The 17218-nt window shown below is 48.4% G+C and overlaps 1 protein-coding gene across 5 annotated transcripts; it reads right to left on the bottom strand.

Moving 5' to 3' along the window:
- Nucleotides 1-1519: 1519 nt before the first annotated feature.
- On the bottom strand, nt 1520-17117 carry LOC144738434 (uncharacterized). 5 transcript variants are annotated; one of them, XR_013589262.1, is made up of 3 exons: nt 12166-15795; nt 6753-10150; nt 1520-3017 (listed from the first exon to the last, which is right to left on the bottom strand). XR_013589262.1 is itself a non-coding variant. In XM_078621478.1 (3 exons), exons 2-3 carry the CDS (start codon nt 12237-12239, stop codon nt 9232-9234), a joined length of 993 nt encoding a protein of 330 aa, XP_078477604.1. In that variant the 5' UTR covers nt 12240-12290; nt 15235-15795; the 3' UTR covers nt 1520-9231. The 5 variants fall into 5 exon arrangements, 4 of the variants coding, with proteins under 4 accessions (XP_078477604.1, XP_078477605.1, XP_078477601.1 ...); XM_078621478.1 differs by having other exon boundaries at nt 1520-10150; nt 12166-12290; nt 15235-15795; XM_078621479.1 differs by having other exon boundaries at nt 1520-10150; nt 15235-17117.
- Nucleotides 17118-17218: the final 101 nt, after the last annotated feature.

Below are 17218 nucleotides of genomic sequence, written 5' to 3'. Positions count from 1 at the left end.
ATCACTGGCCAGAGTTTTTGAGTTGCGAGAGCCACTCCAGAGATATCTTTTAGAAAAACAGTCACCACTGGCAGCAAAACTTGCTCGCTTGTGTGACATATTCAGCCTGCTCAACGTACTCAATCTGTAATTTCAGGGGAGATCGACAACTCTGTTCAATTCGGCAGATAAAGTGGCTGTATTCAAAGCCAAACTGGAATTATGGGGGCGACGAGTGAACATTGGAACTTTTGACATGTTTCAAACACTAGCAGAGATTTTTAAAGAGACTGAGCCGGGCCTTTCTCCCAGCTGGTGCATTAAAACCTATCTCAGCTTTTAAAAAAGTTTGAGCGTTACTTCCCAACCACAAAATACCCCCGAACTGGGAATAGACCCGCGACCCATTTGTGAATAAGCCAGGTGAATCGACTTTGTCTGTGCTAGAAGAGGATCAACTGCTTGAGATCGCAAATGAAGGTGGCCTTAAAAGTATATTTGAGACAACTTCAAATCTCGATACATTCTGGATTGAAGTCAAGGCGGGATATCCTGATAGTCACAAAAGCACTGAAAAGCCTGCTTCCATTTCCAACATCCTATCTTTGTGAAGCAGGGTTTTCTGCAGTGACAGCAATCAAAACGAGATTATGGAGAAGACTGGACATAGGCAACACGTATCAGGTGTCACCGTCTCCCATCACCCCCAGATGGGACCATCTAGTTACGGGAAAACAAGCTCAGGGCTCCCACTGATTCTGCATTATGGTGAGTTGTATAATTATTTCATATTACAATGTAATAAAAATATAAATAAAGTGCACAATAAATATATTGCGTTTGAATCATCATGAAATCATCCCCCCCCCCCCCCCCCGTGAAAAAATTACTAATCGTGATAAAACAAAGATTCTCGCTGATTATGTTTTAGCGTAATTCTATCAGGTCTCAGAATTCAGATCTCGCGAAGGGAACAGTTCTTATAATTAAGATCATTATGCATTAACTTAGGAAGGAACCACTCAGACCCTTCTTTGTTCAGCAACTTTAATTCATAAACAAAAACATAACACTCTAATATGCGAACTCTTATGCTTGTGTAATGCGAGCAAGGATTGAGGGGGGGGCGGAGTCTGGGTCACGTGAGGAGAGGGAGGAGTTAGGGTCACGTGGGGGAGAGAATTTAAGGAGAGAACTGAAAGGGGAACGGGGAGTTGAGACGGAGTGAAACGGGAGGAGGCCACGCTGGGCAGTACGGGGAGAGTGGCGCGGTCGCCACGCGGTGGGAGACGTCGGCACCGTCAGCCATCGGTGTCAGGACGCAGAGGGCTAGCGAGCGGTGGAAGGCTAGCTGCAGAGCGGAGCAGCAGTGAAGCTGCAGACGGAGCAGCGGTGTGGCTGCAGGGCGGAGCAGCAGTGAGGCTGCAGAACGAGCAGCAGAGTGGCTGTGGAGTGATCGTCGGGAGAGACGCGGGCCTGAGCGAGGACGCCGTGTGAACGAGATTCTACGAACCCAAAAAAAGGACAACGGAGATCGACATTGAGAAAGAGTCCTTTATTACACTTGGAATTGTCAACACAGTACTCCTGGAGATGTGCTCCTCATTGATCCGTACATTTAACCCTCAATGATTATGTTGTTAAACTGGTTAACAGAGGAATCGGTTCATTTCTCAGAGTAACGCGAGCATATACGGCGATAGGAAAAAGTCCTTAAAATAAATGTGACGATATTCATACGAACGGCAATAAAGAAACATGTACCGAAGGCAAAAGTAGACCTCAATGAATTCATTGGTAGATTATGTAATTAACTAAATGTCTCGGAACAATGGTGTGCGGCAGTGTGCCTGCTTCAGCAAATGCTTATCAATTGGCTAAGGCGTAAATAAATTCGCGGGCAAGATTCTGTGATGAAAAGAAAGATTTCAACACAATAGTCTCCCTGTGAGTGTGTGGATTCGTAACATAGGTTTCTAAACGTTAAGTTTCGTCAATGAATTCATCGGTACAGTTAAAATTGACAAAAAGAACGACTAAAATACCTCTCAACGACCGTATTCATGTGACTCAATGGGCAGCAATGTTCTTCATTATCAGCTAATAGTTGACCCACTCTCATCATTCTTCTTATTGTAATAAAGGACTTTCACTGTGTCTGTCTCCGTTGTCCTTTATTTGGGTTCTTACAACTTTGCCCCACACGGCCCTCGCTCAGAGCCTTCTCCGTCTCCCGCTTGGCAGCTGCCGTCGCTCACGTAGCCTTTTCTCCTCGCTCCCGATGCAGCTCCGCTGCTGGCTCTCCTCTCAGCCTCTCCGCCTTTATGCAGTCTCTCAGCTGCTCTCTCTGCAGCTCCACCGCTGCTCTCTGGTTCCCCCGTGCCCGGACACTGCTGGCCAACGGTGCCGAGTCCCGTCCTGTGCCGATCGCGCCACTCTCCACCCTCTGCCCTGCGTAGCCTCCTCCCGTCTTTATTCTTACACTCTCCCCCCATCTCTTCCGGTTCCCGCCCTGAAGAGCTTTCCCTTCTCCCCCACGTGACCTAACCCCTCCCCCCGTTACGTCATATCCGCGAGGCCGTTTATGCCCGCATTACACCACCCTCCCCCGTGGAGAAAATTTCAGCCGTCCTCGGCTAAACAACCACAAGTATTGCGGGCGACCACCAACCATCAAACATGCAAGGACAACGAAGCATACAATAAATATAACAAGAACAACAAGAACAGCATTAATCAATGAAAAGTAAGGGACTTCGACCCCGTGCGGGTCGCCGGCCCGTCCCGGACGGGCGGCGGCCCCCCTGCAGACCGAGAACGCGACGGGGTTTTAGGAGCGACAGGTTCAAAACTGCCTGTCGCTATTGGAGGCCCGCCAACACCACGGTTCCGTTTCCTCGAAGGACCAGAGTCCAGGGTGTCCCGCAATCGTGTCTGTGGCGGGGTCGGAAGGGCGGCGGGGCTCGGTGTCCCCGCAGCCGTGATAGGCCCACCCCGAGCAGAGTCCCCTGTCTCCTGCGGTGTCACGGCCGGTTTGTCTGTAAAAGGCACGACAGGCGCTCTTGCAGGGTCAACAGGCACCGGTAAGGGTGCGTCGGCAGCAACAGACACCGGCAAGACAACATCATGAAATGACGCATCCGTTCGAGGGGCCACGTATGGTTTCAAGCGAGACGTATGGACGTACCAGCGCCGAGATCCGAACCGAACGCGTGCAGACTGCGGGTTGGGAACCTCGATAAGCCGAACAGGCCCCTGCCATGATTTATGTAATTTAGGGGAGGTCCCTGGCCGCACCTGCGGGCAATGCAGCCAGGCCATATCACCCACGTTCCAGGGGCACTTCCCTTTTGAGCGTCGAGCGCACCGTTCGTTCCGGGCCTGGGCTTTGGCCGTTGCCATGCGGGCCCCTTCCCGCGCCTCAGTGACGCGGCGAACGGTGTCCTGAATGTAATCAGGAAGAGGTTTAGTAGGTCCCCTCACTCCTGTCCCCAACTGCACATCCCGTAGACGCATGCGGCGTAATCCGGTATGCCGAGAGTACCCCAGGGATATGCAAATCCCAATCCGCTTGTTTTTCATTCACCGTGTGACACAGCATGGCGGACAGAGTCCGATTCAGCCGTTCAACCATGCTATCCGTCTGCGGGTGGTAGGGATATGTCCGGATCTTTTTAGTTCCCAGAGCCGCGCACACCTCCCCCAACAACTTTGAATAAAAATGTCAGCCCTGATCCGTGAGGAGCCTCTCCGGCGCCCCCTTGTCCATAACGTACCCGAATAGAAAGGCGTCCGTAATAGACGCCGCCGACTGGCCTGGCCCTTGCCCGACCATCGGCCAGCGGGAGAGGTACTCCACCCCAACTAGCAAGTATTTATTCCCCTTAGCGGATGGCGGGAAGGGTCCCAAAATATCTAACGCCACCAGCTCATTAACTCGAGACACTTGAATAGACTGTATTGGCGGTACATATGGGTGTTTAGGCGGCTTCCGCCGGGCACATTCAGGACACGCGCGAACGTGACCGACGACATCCGTCGTCATGCCGTGCCAAAAGTAATCTCGCTGCAACGTCAATAGGGTCTTCTGCACCCCCAGATGTAATAGCGTGTCGCAATGCAGAGTCCTAATCAATTCGTACCGCAAGGATGCCGGTACAACAAGATGCCAGCGTTCCTGTAACCCTACCCTCCACATCAGCAGTCCGTCGCGCAGAGCAGTTCCCGGCGTTCCCCCGGAACCCGGTCCCCCACTCTCCTTCGCAGCCCGACTCCGCAGGGTCCCCAATGAGTCGTCCAGCATTTGTTCACGAATCCATACAGCCCTTGGAAGGTTCAAAATCCCATCGGCTGGTCCCGGCCACTCTAGAGCCTCAGGCACCTCGACCGGCAACGCAACAGGCCGAGGGGGCTGTTGGATCGGCGTACACCTATGCGTCCCCGACGCGAACGCGGAAGGGGATCACTGCAGCAACCTAGAGAGCGCGTCCGCATTCGCGTGACGCACCCCCTTCCGATGTTGAATTTGGAAGGAAAACTCCTGCAGCGTGTCCAACCATCGCGCCAACTGGGCGGATGGTTGGTCCACCTTCAGGGCATACTGCAAAGCCGCATGATCCGTGCGCACAATAAATTAACGGCCGTAGAGATACGGTCGAAATTGGCAGAGAAAATAGACAATAGCCAAAAGTTCCCGGCGAGTGACGCAGTAGCGGGTTTCGGCGGGGGACAAAACCCGGCTACCGTACGCCACCACGCGCTCCACACCGCCTTTGGACTGTGACAACACGGCCCCAATGCCCGTGTCACTCGCATCCGTATCCAGAATGAAGGGGTGATCAAAATCTGGATAGTCCAACGTCGGCGCCGTAGCCAACCGATCGCGCAGGCATTTAAACGCCGCCTCCTCCGGTGGTCCCCAATCAAATTTCCGTCCTTTACCCGTAAGGAGGTGCAGAGGCCTCGCGATCGTTGCAAAGTTGGGAACAAACCTACGATAATATGAGGCAAACCCCAAAAAACAACGCACATCCCCCACCGTGGCCGGGTTGGCCAGTCACGGACGCACGCCGTCTTGTCCGGATCCGTGGCAACCCCGTCCGCACTAACTATATGTCCCAAATAGCGCACGGACCGTTGCAGTAGGTGACATTTCTTAGGTTTAAATTTCAGATTGGCGGAGCGCATCCTGGCGACCACCGCCTCCAACCTCAGTAAATGTTCGTCAAATGTGCGGCTGAAGACGATAATATCGTCTAAATATATCAGACATGTCTCCCACTACAACCCCGTTAATACCAGTTCCATCAACCTCTGAAATGTGGTGGGGGCAGCATTTAACCCCATCGAAAGACAATTAAATTGAAATAACCCCTGCGGCGTACGAAAAGCAGTCTTTTCCCGCGAGGACTCATCGAGGGGAAGCTGCCAGAATCCCGAAGAGAGATCCAGCGTCGAAAAGAACTTGGCCCCCGACAAGGCATCTAGGAAATCGTCCATACGCGGCAGGGGGTACGCATCTGCCACGGACACTTTATTTAATTTCCGAAAATCCACGCAAAATCGGAATTTCCCGTCTTTCTTTTTAACCAAGACAACAGGCGCGCCCCATGGGCTGTTAGATGGAGATATTATGTCCGTAGCCAACATGTCATCCACTGCCCCTCAAACATGATCTCGTTCCGCCGGACTCATCCGATGCGAGTTCAACCGAATAGGAGCAGTGTCCCCTGTGTCAATATGATGGGAAAGCAGGGAGGTGCGTCCCAAGTCCAGATCGTCGGAGCTAAACACATCGGAATAACTCAACAATAGCGCGCGAAGCGCGGAACGCTGTTCCCCGGAAAGGGAAGAATTTTCCCCGCACAATTCGGCGATCCAGCGATTATCTGGGGCCGCAGGGCCCGAAACACCGGCAACCATCTCCCGGCGGCCCAGATAATCCTGGGCCGTAAACGCCGTAGTGGCATGTGCCACAACCGTTCCAGCCAGCACACACACATTTTCCGTACTCCCATTAAGCACCTGCAAAAATGGCTGCTGGTCCGGCCGGATAATAGTCTGCGCCCCGACGAGCGCCGATCCGCCCGTTATGATAGCGGACGGAGATAACAAAACCCCAGTTGCCCCCTCCCAACCAGGTACAGGTTTCCGATATCGCAAGAAGCATCTGCGAGCCAGGTGGAATGTCAACAGATACCTCGGACAACGCCTGCACCTGGCAGACCGGGGCAGGTCGCCCCCAGGGCGACGGCAGAAATGTAATTTTTCGACCCCCCGGTAATTCGATAGTTTTGATTAACTCTAATTAGAATGGGCATTTTGGCCAGAAAATCAGTTCCCAACAAACATTGAACCGCAAGGGACCTCGAGATCAACACAATTCCCGAGGCCGACACTCCCCCGATAGATATATTGGCGTCCACCTGGCCCACAATGCCCATGCACCCGCCGTTCGCCGCAACGTAGGAATCGTAAACCGGACGCACGGCCTCTGGTGGGATGCCCAACAGATGAAAAATGACATCCGATATAATGGTCGCGGACGCACCGGAGTCCACTAAAATGCGCACGTCAACCCCCTGTATAGAACCCGGTACAGTGGACGAACCAGTAGCGGCCGCGACAACCCGCCGCGTCAATTTACGCCACTGCGTTACTGAGCGACATGGCCCAGTCAATGGCCTCCCGTTATTAACAACACCCGGATCGCGCGGCAATGATGATGAATGAGGTGTCAAGCCTTGCCGGGTGTCTGGTGCGCACCGACTTGCCTTCCCAGGAGGGTCCTTCCGCGGCACGTCAGCTGTCGAGGCCTCCTGCTGGGGCGGTCCTGGGATACGGGCCCAGCAGTCCCTGGCGTAATGGCCCTTACGACCGCAGCGGAAACACTCGATGTCGTTGCGCCGCACCGCAGGCCCCCCATCCCGACGCTCCCGCGTCGGCGGTACAGATCGCGGCCCCAGTCCACTGCGGGCCGACCACTGCGCAGAGGCGGCTGTCAGCTCCTGCAGGCCCACCCCCCGTCAGGAACGTACACCGCCTTCTTGGGATCCCACCCCACGGCACCTCCCTCGACGATGGGCCCCCCCGTCCACGCCGTGACTTGCTTCCAGCGGCGTAGATTAAATTGGGCATCAAGACACTTTGCGGCCGCCCGGGATGTCAGCTTTTCATGGCCACACACCGGCATAGGGATCCCCAAATCCCTGGACAGCTCGAGCATCTTGCCCAAAATGAGGGGTTCGAGTAGGTCAGGCTCCGTCTCCGGGTATGCGGCCATGGCTAACTCCAAGACAGCACCCCTGTATGCCACCGGCGATTCTTCGGGTGCCCGCTGGCGTTGAACGAACTGGCGGTGAGCATCATCCGGAAGGCTCGTACGCATCCGCCATCTCGTCGAAAACTCCTCTCAATGTCTTCTTTTTCTCGGCCTTCATAGAACGGAAGAATCGCACCGACTCGTCGTCGAGAAGAGTTGGCAGAACTTCCAGGGCCTTAAGAGCTTTCCCTTCTCCCCCACGTGACCTAACCCCTCCGCCCATTACGTCATATCCGCGAGGCCGTTTACACCCGCATTACATTATTATTAGTCCCGGTATGTGCGGTATGTGTGTGTTTGGTGGTTTTGTCTCCTTGATCAATTATTTGCGTCAAGCAGACGCTGGGTGATACGTGGTGAGTATGTGAGTGTGGGGGAGGGTCATACACACAGCTTCCTCGCTCTCTCTCGCTCGGCGGCAGCTGGAGCTGCTGCCCACTGCTGGATAAAGAGTCGGCACGACGCTCGCCGTCGGCGGCGCGAGATGATTCCGTCGTCAAATAGCGCCCGCAGCTCGTCTGCTGGTCGCCGTACCTCACTCTTGTCTTGGTTCACAGCTGGTGCTGGTCGGTGTGTGTGGGTCGAACCCACGGCGCTCTCGCTGGCGCTCTCCTCTTCCTCACGGGAGGCTGGTCAGGCTCTTTCCCCTGCTAAATGAGCTGAGTCGGCACGATGCTTGTCTTTGAAGGTGCTCGACAGCGCTCGCCGCTCGTCCGCTGGCAGCTGACACCCTTGCTCGGTGGCGCTGCTGCGCTCTTTCTCCGGCTCCGTGCTCTCTGGCGATGCCTGGTTGCGCGTGCAGCTGGTTCTCTGCGATGCTGGCTTGGTCGATGCTTGGGCTTCCACCCTTTCTCCCGGTTGATTGCTCGTCGTTGCTCGTCACTCTATCTCTCGGGCTGCAGCTGCTCGTGGGAGCTGGCACTCAGTGTAGAATAACTTTGAGCGATACTTCTTCTGTCAGCGTCGAGCTCGTACTCGGGTGACCCATTACTATTCGGCAAGCCTCTTCATTCTTGGTTGATTGCAGAGTCCCACCCCAGAGCTTGCTGCTTGCAGTAAGTCAACTCTGCGTTGATTTCGTAGACTCGTGGCTTCTGCTGGTGCAGCTCGTTGACGATGTGCCAGTCACGGGGGCAGGTTCCCCGGAGCCTGCCGATCGCAGCTGTTCGTGGGAGCTGGAACTCACTCTCAAAACTTGTAAATTGTATTCGCACACCTCTTGAACAACTGCGAAAGCTTAGTACAATACAACTTATCGCAATCCTTGTCTTTGCAAGCAACTCAAACATCAGGATAAATGTAGAATAAAACTCTCAGCGATACTCTGTCAGTCCATGCCGAACTCAGCACCGAGCATCACCTCGCCCCTCTTCTCTGCGAGACACAACACCCATTGTTGATCTTGAGGCCATGCCCCGGAGTCTGCCCGTCGCAGTACTCTCTGTCGCTTGTAGTCTTCTGTAACTTGCAGTAGTCTCAATGTATGGGTCGTGCCTCTGTTTTTACGTGAATTTCTCTCCCCTCGGATCACCGTGTGGTTAGTCATAGGACACAACATATGCATTGTCTTTGAAACTGATTGAACCACACCAGAGACAGCTTTCTTTCAAGCCTAGTATCAAATGGTGTTAATCCAGAGGACGCCAATAGGCGTGCTCTTTGAGTGTTTGTGATGAGGTATGATACAAAACTCCGAGTTGTTGAGGCGATTAAGCAAGCATCATATAAATGCTAATATTATTATAACAGAGTGAATGCTTGGGAGCTTATTGGCTCTCGATCCTAGTGAGAGATCTACCCAACCCACGGGGCCACAACTACTGACTGTTCTTACTCTGCAGGTTGAACCTAGGAATGGAGTGTTCAACTTCACGTTTTTTTCATTAAATGCCTGACAAATGTGAAACTATTGTAGCTTCATTGTCTCAAGCTTACACATCTACAGGTTCTCCATTTGACTTTGTATTGTCTAAGAAGTCTACCCACACCTCCACTTCCACAAACTGCTGGGAGTTGCCTCGCTCTGCCTCACAGTCAGAATTCTCCTCCTGCTTCACGTTGCCTCCATTGATGTGAAGGTCCGATTTTGGAGTTGAATGTTCATCTTCACATTTGACCTTCACTTCTTCGCTCTTTACTGTCACTTCTTCGCTCTTCACCGTCGCCTCTTCAAATTTCACCTTGATACATTTCATAGTGTCCAAGCTGGAATTTACTTCTGGTTCTTTTTTCAGGAGGGATGGGCTCATTGCAGCACTTTGACTTTCACAAGTCGATTTCAGACTACACTCCTTGGGGGTCTTCTGATGCCAGTGTGTTATCTGGTGTGTATTAAGCTGTGTTGTCTGTGCAAATGCCTTCCCGCACACAGTGCACTTGAAGGGTTTCTCTCCTGTGTGTATTCTCTGGTGGATTTTAAGATTAGATGAATGAGAAAATGCCATCTCACACACACTGCACTTGAAGGGTTTATCTCCTGTGTGTGTTCTCTGGTGTATCTTAAGATAATATGAACTTGAAAATGCCTTCCCACACACAGTGCACTTGAAGGGTTTCTCTCCTGTGTGTGTTCTCTCGTGTTTTTTAAGACCAGATGAAAATAAAAATTCCTTCCCACACACACTACACCTGAAGGGTTTCTCTCCTGTGTGTGTTCTCTGGTGTTTTTTAAGATTAAATGAATCTAAAAATGCCTTCCCACACACAGTGCAGTTGAAGGGTTTCTCTCCCGTTGGAGATCTCTGGTCTTGTGTAAAATTTCCAGTACAATCCATGCTGTTTGCATACTGGTCCCATTGTTGTCTTTGTCTACTGAGCTGCGCTGAGTGCCTTTGCTCCATCAGACCAATTCTGCAGAGGAAGCATCAGAAGAAGCATCAGCTGCAGACAGAAAAAATGTCCACACCATCTTCATCAGTATCGAGGCACAGAGGAATGAATATATACATAGTCACACATGACTTACGCATCTATATTTATCCATATATTCAAGATTATACCTAATTCATCACACGGGCTGTTAGGGCACACAATAAGAGGGCAAATGGTTATAAATATGCCTGGAAGCCCTAGTATCTTCAAAATACATGTTAGCCCAAAACACCAAGCACACAATTTCGGCAGCCTGGCCGCAAAAGTAGTATTTATAAAAGCAAATGTCAGCTAACATAGCAAGGGCTGTTGGGAATAATGCTATTTGTATTATGCAGAAATGCATAAATAAATGTTTAATCGCAACTTTAGAGGTGTGAAGCCAGGCTCAGATTTGCTTGAATGAACATATCTAACTTCAGCAGCATATGTGCAGTTAATTTCCTGTTTCCATTCTTCCAAAAAGTTCCAGAGGGAAACTAAAATAAACGATTGTTTTGATTTAACCTCCATGTTCAATAGTTGATATAATTTACTGCAAATACAAACTTGACACTGTCACACACTGGCATGGTAAAAAGTGGTGGTGTGTCCAGAACCATGCCTGGCCGCCTTCATCTACTCAGTATTGACGCTTCCTCACTTCACCATGTAATTAATTTAAGATCAATCAACATAGCAGAGGCCCACAATCAGTTCAGCTTTTACTTATACTGGTAGAAACGAAGTGGACCAGCCTACAACAGATTATATCATCCGTCCGTCCGTCCATGTAGCAACATCGCCCCCTACTGCAAACACTTGGCATGACCCTACAAAAACCTTTAGACTCAGTGACGCTTTCCTGGCTAAACAAGTGTAACATTCCCTTATAATTCCCTCAGATAGCTTTTAATTAAAACATTTAAATTAATGAGGCTTTCCTGGCTAAACAAGTGTAACATTCCCTTATAATTCCCTGAGATAGCTTTTAATTAAAACTTTTAAATTAAAATTGAACTCACTGCACCCTAAAGCCTAGAGCTAGGCCTAAAGCCTCGAACTACACCTCAAACTCTCCCTTCGTATCGTACACCCGCGTGTGTGCAAGGGAGTTAATGTTTAACAATGTTACATTCCCTGATGCTTTTAAATAGAAACATTTAAATGTAAAGCTTTTACATAAATAATAAAAACATTTAAATTTAAAATTAACTCACGGCAGCCTAAAGCTAGGCCTAAAGCCTAGAAGTAGGCCTCAAACTCTCCCTTCGTATCGTACCCCCGCGTGTGTGAAAGAGAGTTAATGTTTAACAATGTTACATTCCCTGATGCTTTTACATAATAAAAACATTTAAATAAAAAATTAACTTACAGCAGCCTAACGCCTACAGCTAGGCCTCAAGCCTAGAACAAGGCCTCACACTCTCCCTTCGTATCGTCCGATTCGGTGTAGCAACATCACCCCCTACTGCAAACACTTGGCAGCACCGTACAAAAACCTTTAGACTCAGTGGGGCTTTCCTGGCTAAACAAGTGTAATTATACATTGTTTATATTCTTTGGTTATTCGTTCCTACCAGCCCACCCCGCAGGGTCCTGTTCAATCATGTTTGCTGTCGGTGATAATCAAACTAATTGTTGAGTTCATAATGCAGTGAAATAAATGCACCACAGCTCCCCACAAAGATAAACTCCTAAATACACGTACATTTCACATGCATCATTAACATATATAAACAAAAATCCACCATTCATGACGAATTGCAAGTAACCTTATCCCAGTGCTAATGCCATGATAGGTGCAATTTAAGGCCATGTAAGTGCGGATTCCTTGTCAGCAGGTAATGGGAATGATCCAGGTGTCAAGGGATGACTGACAGATGAACCAGATGTGCTCCCCACTGTCTTGCTGGGTTTTAGGAACCCAGCGTTCCACCTATTCATGTGGGCGTTGCTCTTCCGACCTCATCGTTGTTGCAGAGAAAATATCTATTAACTGCCCTGCAGCATACCTCACGGACCTCCTCCACAGACGCCAATCTTGACACTGCCGGCACCAGTCATCGGCAGGTCCGATCACCTTCATATCCTCCAATCTCTTCTCTAGCCAATGCCATGTCTGTTCAGCCCCTAATATCTGGACAAACAAAATATGCTTGAGCATGCAGTGTCTGGGAATGCGGGATTCATGACCGAACCAATGCAGCCTCGCCTGCCAAAGAGACTCAAGATTATATTCTATATTGACATCTTCAGGATCTGTAAGCTTCTAATACAAAATAAGTCTGGTTGGATAGAGGATGAATCATAGGCAGGACAGCCTTCATTGTATAAGCCAGCAGAGATGGTAATTTAAATCAGTTCATATTCTGAATTCCCAGAGTAATATCTGTGGCCAAGAAGAATCACAGCTTTATTCGTTAGTTTCTAAAAATGCTTGTCCTGGTGAGGGTCGCAGTGGCAACATGCTGAGAAGGGCAGTCCAGGCCTCCCTTTCCCTGGCGACAGACTCTAGCTCATCCTGGGGAATTCCCAAGCCTTCCCAGGCCAGCCGAGTGACGTAGTCCCGCCAGCATGTCCTGGGCCAGCCCTGGGGTCTTCAACCCAGTGGGACGTGTCTGGTAGAGTTCCAGGGGGAGTCTATTGGGGGGCATCCTTACATACATTCTATATTCATATCACCCCTTGAGCCAGGCCCAGGGGTTGTGTTCACCAACAAGCGCCTGGTGGCCACGTGATGGCCAAGTGGTGCAATCCTGTGCATCAAACATCTGCAGGATGAAGGGTGAGAGGTGGGTGCGATTCCAGCATAGCAGGGAGAAGGATGGTCTCAGGTGTCAATTTTGTTTCCAGATAAAAGGGTAAAAAAAACAATTATGATATTTTGCTACTGACAAAGGAGGTTCCAATGGTGTAAATGCGTACCACGAGCTCTCATACTCTGATGGTACATTGTCTTTGAGTTGTACGCCTTTTGGCGTCATCTGGTCCAACACCATGTGAGACTAGGCTCTAAGAAAAGCTGTCTCGGGTGTGGCCCAATCAATTTCAAGGACAGTGCATACATTATCAGAGTTGTGTTTTTGTTTGCATTCTGACCGCAGGTATTGTGGTCAATGCAAACATGACTCCTCGTAAAAAAAGGTGTCAGTTTTGTTGCCAGATAAAAGGGTAAAAAAACAATTATCATATTTTGCTACTGGCAAAGGAGGTTCCAATGGTGCATTGGGAGCTTCTCAAACTACGTAGTTATTTATTGATTTAAAGCTTTCGTGACTGCAGGAATTATACTCTTTGGGTCTTTCGGTCAAATCGCGTACATAGAAAATAGATCACGACGTTTCGATTGCAACACAAGCAATCGTCTTCAGGTGAGAGAAAAAGCTGCTGAGACAAGGTCTTATATAGGCCTGAGATGGGTGCATCAAGGTAGGTGGGTGGAGCTAGAGATGGTCCAACCAATTGAAATAAACACGGAGAAACCGTATACAAAAAATATCCCAAGACAAAAAGAATTGTACAAATCTGTAAATGATACAAGGGGAAAAGCCTCTTCTTATATTTTGCTACTGGGAAAGGAGAGGTCCCATGATGTAGCTGCTCACCCTGAGCCGTCATTGTTCTGATGGTGGCGTTGTCTTTGTGCTGTGTACGCCTTTTGGCGCTGTCCTCTGGTCTAACACCGTTTGAGACTAGGCTCGAAAGAAAGCCGTCTCTGGTGTGGACCAATCAGTTTCACAGACAATGCACAGATTATCACAGCATGTGTTTTGTTTGCATATTGATCGCGAGTATATTGTGGTTAATGCAGACGCGATTGCTTGCAAAAGGTTTCAGGTCGGCGTTTAAATATCTTAACACCTAAATTTTTATTTCAAGCTTTCGTGACTGCAGGGATTCATATTCTTGATTCTTTCGGTAAAGTCATCAAGTAGAAGGGAAATAATAAAATATGAAACGATTAAAATTTCTCACGTTTCGATTGCAACACGAGCAATCATCGTCAAATGTGAAAAACAAAGCAAGATTTTTTTCCTAAATTTTCATACATTTTCTGGCTGTTTTTCACACCGAAAGTCACGTTGAAGAAAAACAATAAATTAAAAACATTTCCCACGACTTTTCAACTGCAACACGAGCAATCAGCGTCGGGTGTGAAAAACACCGCAACAATTTCTTGCGGTTTTTCACACCTAAAGTCACGTAGAAGAAAAACAATAAAATAAAAACATTTCTCACGACGTTTCCACTGCAACACGAGCAATCATCGTCGGGTGTGAAAAACACGGCAATAAAATTTTCCAAAAAATTCTTGCTGTTTTTCACACCTAAAGTTACGTAGAAGAAAAACAATAAAATAAAAAATAACATAAAAATGTTCACGTTTCGACTGCAATACGAGCAATCATCGTCAGGTGTGAAAAACACAGCAAGACAATTTTCCAAAATGTAGAAAAATGTTCTTGCTGTTTTTCACACCTAGTCACGTAAAAGAAAAATGAAATAAATAAAAATTCTCACGACGTTTCGACTGCAACACAAGCAATCAGGTGTGAAAAACACAGCAAGAAAATTTTATACAATTTAAAAAAAAAATCTTGCTGTTTTTCACACCGTCACGTAGAAGAAAAACAGAAGAAAAAATTATCACGTTTTGACTGCAACACGAGCAATCATCATCGGGTGTGAAAAACACGGAAAGAAATTGTATTACTTTATTATGTCCCTTCTATGTGACTTTACCGAAAGAACCAATAATATCTTAACACCTGTTTCAGTTGCCAGAAAAGGGGAAAAACCTCTTCTTATATGTTGCTACTGGCAAAGGAGGTCCCATGAAGTAGTGAGCCAGATGAAGACGAATTAAACTTAAGCAGAGAATTAAAGCAAATGCAATCAGGCGAGGGCAGGCGGCAAGGCCCCGCGTGGCCAGGCCCCGCGTTGTAATGTTCCAACCTGGACATCGATTCCATACTCGCAGCTACTCAATTGATATCCCTACGAGAGAGAGACGGAGAGAGGCTCTACCTGGGTAAACAACAACAACCACCACGACAACACCCACGATGTTAACTTCTCACCTCGGATCTGTGAGAGCGAGCCCGGTGTAGCAGCTCGTGACGTCACGCGGCAGCAGGAAGCGACTTGACGTCACTTGCGGTGTTCAACACCATCCCCTCCCCCAACGAGCGGCAGTGTAACTGAATAAATTATGTTAATGAGACGGGCTCATGTCCAGTGATGAGGCGTGGATGCTGAACCAGTCACAATGAACTAGCGATAGCATTTATGAATATATTATGTTAATGAACCGCCAGTTGATAGTTTGTTTCATTTATTAGGTACTGCCTGGCGGAAACATTTATTAAAAAACTTCTCAAGAAAATTAAAAACATAACATATACAAATGAAATGTATTTTTATTTTTATCTTATTAATAATTTTTTTTATAAAATGTTAATAAATTTAAATAAATCCTAACGCGCGGAGGAAAATAAACTTACGCTCGCGCGTCAAAATTCGATTCTTTAGATCGCGCAAAGGAATCGAAGGTTGTAGATTTATTTACAATCGGCCTATTCCCTTTTAATCGATACCACAAACGCTCAGCAGATATCGAATCTCGCCACACACTTCATGGTCATCCCCCCCCCCCCCCCCCCCAAAATACAAAAGTTTATTTTTTATAATTTTTTCATGGTGTACATTTTGCAAAGTACCCACATGGCAAATTTCAAGTTTGTTGCATGTCGGGAAGTACAGCTAAACATTTTGAACAGACAACACATTCACAAATTTTCCTTTTATATATAGAAGACTAGCTTGACTTCCCCGGCTTCGCCCGGGACTCGGATTCACCACGCCCGGCCGCCTTTGTCTCCCCAGTGGCGATGTTCACACACCACATCAGTTACTCGTTTGAGGCTGAGTCCACCTTGGGGAAGCCCAGGACCAGTAAAAATAATCGTGGTGGCCGTGAGCGGGAATCGAACTCGGGTCGCCGGGTTCGTAGCGCAGCGTGCTCACCACACATCATCTCTAAAACACAGAAGTGAGATGGCTTTCTAAAGGTAGATCACTGGCCAGAGTTTTTGAGTTGCGAGAGCCACTCCAGAGACATCTTTTAGAAAAACAGTCACCACTGGCAGCACATTTCAGTGACACAGAATGGGTCGAAAAACTTGCTCACTTGTGTGACATATTAAGCCTGCTCAACGTACTCAATGTGTCATTTTAGGGGAGATCGACAACTCTGTTCAATTCGGCAGATAAAGTGGCTGCATTCAAAGCCACACAGGAATTATGGGGGCGACGAGTGAACATTGGAACTTTTGACATGTTTCAAACACTAGCAGAGATTTTGAAAGAGACTGAGCCAGGGCCTTTCTCCCAGCTGGTGCATTAAAACCTATCTCAGCTTTTAAAAGAGTTTGAGCATTACTTCCCAACCACAAAAGACCCCCGAACTTGGAAGGAATGGACCCGCGACCCATTTGTGAATAAGCCAGGTGAATCGACTTTGTCTGTGCTAGAAGAGGATCAACTGCTTGAGATGGCAAATGAAGGTGGCCTTAAAAGTATGTTTGAGACAACTTCAAATCTCGATACGTTCTGGATTAAAGGTCAAGGCGGAATATCCTGAGATTGCCACAAAAGCACTGAAAAGCCTGCTTCCATTTTCCAACGTCCTATCTTTGTGAAGCAGGGTTTTCTGCAGTGACAGCAACCAAAACGAGATTATGGAGTAGACTGGACATAGGCAACACACTTCGGGTGTCACCGTCTCCCATCACCCCCAGATGGGACCATCTAGTTACAGGAAAACAGCTCAGGGCTCCCACTGATTCTGCATTATGGTGAGTTGTATAAGTATTTAATATTACAATGTAATAATAAGAATATAAATAAAGTGCACAATAAATACAATGCGCTTGAATCATGAAACCACCCCCCCCCTCCCCCCCCCCCCGCTGGTCCGTGAAAAAATTGTTTTCTTACTAATCGTGATAATACAAAGATTCTCGCTTTAACTTTTACTGATTATGTTTTAGTGTACTATCAGAT

The sequence above is a fragment of the Lampetra planeri genome, chromosome 82 (genome assembly GCF_965212315.1).
Source record: "Lampetra planeri chromosome 82, kcLamPlan1.2.h2, whole genome shotgun sequence".
Lineage (NCBI taxonomy): Eukaryota > Metazoa > Chordata > Hyperoartia > Petromyzontiformes > Petromyzontidae > Lampetra > Lampetra planeri.
Note: the sequence above shows the minus strand (reverse complement) of the source record. Positions and strands in the feature narration are given on the sequence as shown.

Excerpts from the sequence above, each read along its gene's own strand:
- LOC144738434 (XM_078621475.1), bottom strand. The coding sequence starts at position 12,317 with ATGCTCAAGCATATTTTGTTTGTCCAGATATTAGGGGCTGAACAGACA. Across the intron at positions 10,151-12,165 it reads CTGTGGAGGAGGTCCGTGAG|AATTGGTCTGATGGAGCAAA; the intron begins GTATGCTGCAGG and ends CTTCCTCTGCAG.